Source organism: Ctenocephalides felis, unplaced genomic scaffold (assembly GCF_003426905.1).
Source record: "Ctenocephalides felis isolate EL2017-DRISC unplaced genomic scaffold, ASM342690v1 CF-g0.4_SCAFFOLD_01886, whole genome shotgun sequence".
In the NCBI taxonomy this organism is placed as follows: Eukaryota; Metazoa; Arthropoda; class Insecta; order Siphonaptera; family Pulicidae; genus Ctenocephalides; species Ctenocephalides felis.
This window is the reverse complement of record NW_020538040.1, coordinates 185,649,559-185,657,040: the sequence shown is the minus strand read 5'-3', so window position 1 is coordinate 185,657,040 and position 7,482 is coordinate 185,649,559. Positions and strand designations below refer to the sequence as shown.

General features: G+C 34.2%; 1 protein-coding gene across 1 annotated transcript; it reads left to right on the top strand.

Annotated features, from left to right (window-relative positions):
• Nucleotides 1-5,603: 5,603 nt before the first annotated feature.
• LOC113376404 (homeobox even-skipped homolog protein 1-like) lies at nt 5,604-6,815 on the top strand. Its single transcript, XM_026616307.1, has 2 exons — nt 5,604-6,041; nt 6,531-6,815. The coding sequence occupies exons 1-2, from the start codon at nt 5,604-5,606 to the stop codon at nt 6,813-6,815; spliced, it is 723 nt and encodes a 240-aa protein (XP_026472092.1).
• Nucleotides 6,816-7,482: the final 667 nt, after the last annotated feature.

Here is a 7,482-nt window from a genome sequence, read left to right as displayed (position 1 = left end):
GAAAAAATGTGATACGAGGACAAATATGTGAGACAACAGATATTCATGGGCCAATTCTCCGATAAATATAAATGGTATGTTACAGGTCTATAATCGTATTGGTATCACGAATTGTGTAAAAGCTATGTATTTGCTGCGCGATCAGGCGTTTTACACATAAAACATAACCTGCAAAAGGCACACACAAGATATCAACTTCAAAAAGACTTCACGTATGCGCCAAAAAATCAAAAAGTTGCACTTATTATAAAATTGTTATTTGATATTTGTGACTTTTGGAGGTTAGGTTTTATGTGCAAAAGGCTTGATCGAACAGCAAAGACACAGCTTTCCGAAGAGGAAAAGGGGGGCACAAAGATTCAATTTTACTTTGAGCAAATAGTTTGTGAAAACCAAACCAAGTACATCACAAGAAACATCAAAGAACATCAGAACATCAGAAACACTTATGATAAAATTATTTGATATTTGTGACATAAAACAGTAAAGATATAGCTTCTTGACAGGGCGGGCCATTAAAGTTCAATTTGACTTTGAGCAAATATTTTGTGAAAACCAAACCAATCACATGACAAAAAATAACACATCAAACAAACAACTATCTGACTATGTTCAGTAAAATTCCTAGCTAATTCATCATTGTAGAAATATTTTTGTTTTAGTATTTTTTTAAAAAAAAAAATTGTCCACTGGTCTTTTTACACTATAGGCGGGGTAGAAGGGATAATCATGGAGCAAAAAAATCCACCGTTTTAATTTCAATTTAAAAGAGGTTTCATGGAATAATAGTCATATCGATGTAGAAATGTGCTAATTTTTTAAAAAAATTGTCAACTGTTCTATTTTACCCTATAGGCAAAAGGGGTAAGAAGAGATAACCAGAAAGCAAAAAGATCCACCGATTTATTTTAAATTTAAAAGAGGTTTCATGTAATGTTAGTTATATCATTGTAGAAATATGTTTGTTTTGCTATTTTATTAAAATTGTCAACTGGTCCTTTGTACCCTATAGGCGAGGTAAAAAGCGACAATCAAGAAGCAAAAAGATCCACCGTTTAATTTTTAATTTAAAAAAGATTTCATGGAATAATAGTTACATTATTTAATCAACATAATTACTGGGTTGAACAACAAAATTAAAAATCATAATTTGAATATGTATTTTTAAACATAATATACAAAAAAATATCTACTCTTACAACCATCATAATTTTTGCTTTGGTAGTTATTTCTGATTAACATATTATAATCAGACACATTATTTCTTGCAATACAAAAGATTCAAATGAGATAAATACAACTTCTGTTTGAAATACTTATTTTATAGGCATATTTTTCGAATTGGATACATCTTTCGTATGAAACTTTGCCAGAAGAATTCAACATCAGAGTTGTAATAATTATTAATTTAAATTATTTCTTGTATAATTGCTTTTTAAACTCATTTGTTAACTTCGTTCGTCTCTATTAACACACCTTATCTCTAAATTACTCGTTTATTGTCTCTAATGACACTCTCTACAGTCTACAATATTAATCTCTATATGTCACTATTTGTGTCTCACAATATATAATCTACTCACACATACATTATCCTTTTGTTATTTTATTCATATTTCATATATTTAATATTTTTATTTACTATTTTCTTATTGTTAATATCTCGCCTTTGTAAAGGTTTAGGTAGTCCTTTTTACCCCAACCACATGACAGCTATTAAAGAGGTTATAGAAATGTCGAATCCAACTTAAGAATAATAATTAATCGTACAAAACAATTAAATAAAGTATTTTTAAAAAATATATTCAAGTCTCGTAAACAACCGTGCCCAACAACAAAAGATTAATAACAATAAAAAAAAAATGACAATCTGGCCGTTTATCTCGTCTTTTAAATATTGTTTAAGGTTAAAGAAATCCATAACTTTACTTGTTTTTGAGATAATGGTGATGGACCTTTTTACCTGCGGACCTTTTTAATTCCCCCTCTACCCTATACCCTGTGTACACTTACATGGATGTATATATAAATTGTCGTATGCATTATAAATTTTCAAGTAATTAGTTTACCATAACATGTCCTTACAAAGTCGAATGATTCTTTTAAAACTATAATACTTTATTTACTCTACACCAATTAACAAAGCGCGAAGTGGCGACAGAGCCCCTATTCGAGCCCCATAAAAAAACACATCAAGAAATAGGGAAGTGATACGACGATGAGAAATTATGACAAGTTTTTTTTTATTTTTTAAACGAACATACTTAAACGCTTGTTACCAAAATAGTGTTGATGGCTGTTTCGCTTTTTAAAGCATTTTAAATACTTTTCTATTGATGTTACTCATACATAATGGAGAGCTTTTAGCTTCGTTCAGTATTATTAGTGGCTTCATTGCATTAGATTCTATTACATGGAAATTATATTTCTAAAGATATTTTCAGCACCCAAAATATAAATGAACGTATATCTATGTACGTCTGTGTATGTGGGATTCTGTGCATGTAATACGTGTATCTTCATCTTTATTATAAATTCATGTATATATGTATACATGTATATATATATATATATATATATATGTGTGTATGTGTATATATAATACACCCAGTATATAATGTAAAGACGCTACGACTATATATTTCTCTGGGGACTGAAGGTGAGGTATATACAAATGTAATATAGGAAAAACTGCTGGGATGAGAAAAGCATAATGCGCCTTTATAAGCGTACTGAATACTGATATTTCGAAGGCAGTGGCGCATCATACAGAAATTCTTACATAGTATTTAAAATATTTTATCTACTCACCAAAAGATTGACACAATTTTGGCATCCATAATATACGTCTAAACTCCTTCTTGCCTTAGTGGTATCAGCTATGGACTTCCAACCAGGTGTTCCAGGTTCGATACAAGCAGTAATGGCATCAGTTTTTATTTCAAAATATAGATGGAAATTTTTTAAGTGAAAGTACCCCCTGCACAACATTTCTGCAACAAACGAAAAATTATCAGTATTACATTTATTCCAATATTTTTTTAATATGAGATTGGTCACTTGATTGATTAGTTTCTAAAGTCAAGCTATTAAGAAAACCATCAAATCAAATTTATGGGGCTATTAAATATACGTCTGATTAATAATATACAAATATTGAAATTGTATACGTTTGGTGTTGGCGTATTTGTTGTTTTCCCAAAAAAGGGATTATCTAATTTTATTTTTTCTCAACGTTTCCAGTCGTTTTGAAAATTGGAAAAAGTGTGTTTGTCTGCCCGTGTGAATCTGTATATGATCCGAAATCTGATCTTTCGTCGACGTTTTCTCAAAAACGATTGAGCCGATTTCAAAAATTTAAAAGCCACTCGATGTAATTCGATAAGGACTATCATCGGTCAGTTTTGCGTTATGATCAGCCAAACCGTTTCTTTGTAATAAGAAGAAAAGTGTATTTTTTTCTTCCACGTTTTAGACCACAATTTTGAATTGATTATAAAAATTCAAAAACTGATAGAAAGATATTGGCTGGGAATGATGTTGAATAGTTTTTGGTGAAGGTAGGGCGAGCTGTTTCTTTGTAATAAAATGTTGAATAATTTTTTTCGACGTTTTCGAGAAAAGTGTATAATATCGTAGTCGAAAATAACATAAATATTATAAGCCTACGCTAAGCGGTTGCAAATGCCAACTCTGCTAATAAATATTTCTGACAAAATACCAGGTATTTTACAGTGTTATTTCTGTAAACAATGCAGCCATGAAATTTATATTTTAAATAATGCAGCTTTATTTTATAAAATTCCTTTAAAATTAAAAAGATATATTGGAACTGTTTGCCACCTGGCTGTCCCATTTTACCTCGCATATTGGGTAAAAATGACCAGGTAACACATTTTTGAAAAACAGCAAAAAACACATTTCTATAATGATGATTTCAACTGAACGTGGTCAAATAGTTGTTTATTTGCTATGTGTTATTTGTTGTGATATAATTGGTTTGGTTTTCACAATATAATTACTCAAAGTCAAATTGGACCTTTGTGCCCCATCCTACGCTGAGTATCGGAAAGTTCATGCACTTGTCTAAAGGCAAAAAGCTACTTACTACAAGTTTTTCTTTAAATATTTAGTACAGAAGTTATTTAGTATAAAACTATGTATTATTATTATTCATTTATAATAAACTAGCAAACCCGACGAACTCCGTTTCGCCACCAGATGGTTTCGTAAAAAAGATGAAGAAATTTTTTGTTTGTTTTATATTTGAAAAGGAAAAATTAGATTTTATTATACAACAGTAATGAATTTATTTCGATTACAAAAATGAAGTGTTTTTTAGTTGAACTTCTTTAAGTAAATGAAAGTGAATCTTTGGTAAACCACAATTTTTGTTTTTTGGTCTGACCTTAACATAAACAAAGCGGATGGTTTTCGCACTCGTGAACAGGCAACGTATAACTGCCCATGTGAAAAACAATGATTTTCTAAATAATCTATTTAAAATTTATTCCGCAAACACTATGCGACTGGCCTTGCGACTTGTTATTGCGAACGCAGGGCGAACTGGAAATTGCAATCGTTTGAAGTCAAACGGAAGACCATTCGGAATCATTGGTATGTCATAAAATCGCCAGCAATTTTTGATTGAATGGTGAAATTCAGTGCGTGTACATCATTATTCTTTGCGGCAAGAATTGCTCGTTGACTTAACCAAGCATAATTCTGATAATTCTCACTAATGTCATTACTCGAATTTTGAATTACGGTGCGTGAAGTTCCAGCAGCTTGCATTAAGGTACGATGCCATGCACAACTAATTTTCTTAGCTATAAACCTTGCGGAGCTCGAGACCTTTCCAACGAATGCAAAATTGTCGAAATCGGTTCGTGCGTTTTGGAGTTATTTTGTCAGGAAGGAAAACCCGACTTATTTTTATATATATAGAAGATAACTAAATGAATAAGTTTCAAAATTAATTTTAGATGAATCAGTACACTAAGGGTGTAATTTATACTTCATTGATGTGATATTTAGAATATAATAATACGCCTTCAGTTGTTCGATTTGACTTGATTATATTTTCGAGCGTGTGTACGTTCGGTGTAAGTTCGGTCGGTGCCTTCTGTATCAACGCGAATCCTAAATATTAATCAAGTTCCTCAGTAGACTACTAATTAGGAGTTTTGAATAATAGGGTAATTTATTTTTGTGGGAGTCGCAGTAGAAGAGATGAACGTAGCCGCGTAGCCCGTCCCGCGCTCGCATCATGAGCGCTAAAGGAGCGCTAAACTATCTCGCTTCCGCGCGACTCTATCTCGCTTCCGCGCGTTTTCCGAGCGAGCGAACGACTCTCTTCGCGACGGCGAGGCCGGGGTGGCGAATCGGACGCTCACCATTTGTCGGATCGAATCGGTGGGCGTGTTCGTGCCGCCATCGCTGCTTATATCATCCCTGCGCTCGACAGTCGATAGATTCAGTGTGTCGTTGGACTCGGACGTGAGCGTGTTTACTGTTAACTGTTAAGAGTGTGACCTGCGAGTTAGTTGATTTCAAACAATTTTGTTCAGTGAGTTAAATACATATATATTATCGTGAGAAAGATGCAAGGATTCAGGAGTTACAATCCAGCGGATGATCGCGACGGTCTCGTTTTGGATCTGATCCAACAACAGCAACAATATGCAAGGGCAGCTGTAGCTGCAAACAGTTCACCACCGCCTTCACAGCAACCGGGGTCGCGGTGTAATAATAATATGCTCCAGCGCGCGCCCGCCTCGCCTGTCTTGAGTGTTTCTAACGGCGGCGAATGCTCATCGCCCACAGCCGATATGGGACAACATCAACAACAAATGACTTCTGCCCATCAGCAACAACAACAGCAGGCGCCTTTGGATCCGTCGGTCAGGAGATATCGCACTGCCTTCACAAGAGATCAACTTGCAAGACTTGAGAAAGAGTTTTATAAAGAAAATTATGTATCCAGACCGCGAAGATGCGAACTTGCGGCGCAGCTAAATTTACCGGAATCTACCGTTAAGGTTAGTTTCACCTTCATTTAGTAATAAAATTTTAAAATAAAACATCTATATATCAACACCTTTTGAAATTGGGTACTATGTTATTTTAATCAAGAAATTAAATATTTTATTTGAAAATAATTATTTTTGTTTTAAATTTCAAATATCCTTAAAAGTCAATTCTAGTTATTTTCGCGCTAACAGATGCCTGTTACGCAGTTTATTTCATTCAAATTAAGTTGTAGGTGAATAATAAAAACATAAAGAGAACCGCGTTTCGGGTGTTCACAAGGCATGCCGGTGCAATAAAATATATTAACACCGTATCCATTCTACAAACGGGGCGCAATGTGTTAATTATTATAATTATAAAAATGATTGCATTTGAAGAATCGTACTAATGCGCGAAAGAGAGACCTACCCGTCGCTTTTGAATTATCGTCTCCGTGCTAAGTGAGCGCATCTATAATTATCTTCGTGAGATTTAATATTATTGTTTTTTATTTGCAGGTATGGTTCCAGAATCGTCGTATGAAAGATAAACGACAACGTATAGCGGTAGCGTGGCCATACGCCGCGGTTTACTCGGATCCGGCGTTTGCCGCGAGTATTTTGCAAGCTGCCGCTTCTTCTGTTGCGATGCCATACGGTTATGCGGGACATCACGCGACGGGACTGCCGCCTTACATTCCACCGCCGGCTTGTTGCCGCACCATTTGCCGCCAGGATACGGTTACCGCTATCCCGTCTATCAGCAACGAACGGTGCCGACAGTTCCCGCCGTTCCTCAAGTAACGAGCACCCTACCGACGCGGTATACTACCGTCGGCAGCAATACGCCGCCAAGCCTGAGCCCGGGAAGCGACCTGTGTTGTCGCGAACCGCCAACCGCCGCACCCGCCAGCCCTGTACTAACCACCATTCCCGCCGCGACGACCACCACGGAACGACCGTCGCCGAAATTATTTAAGCCTTACAAATCAGAAGCGTAGTCTATAGATATATCCGAAATCCCCTTTGTAAATAGTCCATAAATATATCTAATTATAATATATGTATGTATAAGAGATTTAAGTTTTGTTAATATATTTATTGTTAGACGCTAGTTATGTATCATTGATGGATGAATTTGATAAAATATATTTACAGAAATCATAACGCTTGTTTCATTATTTTAATATTTTTATACATTTATATTCAATTATATGACCAAATCGTAAAAATGAACAATTGAACGATTTGGTATTGAATGATAATTCGCGTTTAGAAAATATTCAATAGACTAACGTGAATTAACTTAAATAAATCCTACTTTTAACAATATCCTACAATTTATGATGCATGTACAATTATATATGAAAATATTTCTAGAATTTTAGAATAATACATATTATGCAAATAATTAAATTTGATCACCTTTTCAATTTCATTTTAACTAATTAAAGTTTTTTTTTTTTGAAAA

What these genes read in the sequence shown, in the direction of transcription:
- LOC113376404 (XM_026616307.1), top strand. Translation starts at nt 5,604, where the DNA reads ATGCAAGGATTCAGGAGTTACAATCCAGCGGATGATCGCGACGGTCTC. An exon ending in TACCGGAATCTACCGTTAAG is followed by an intron (nt 6,042 to 6,530) that starts GTTAGTTTCACC and finishes TTTTATTTGCAG; the next exon opens with GTATGGTTCCAGAATCGTCG.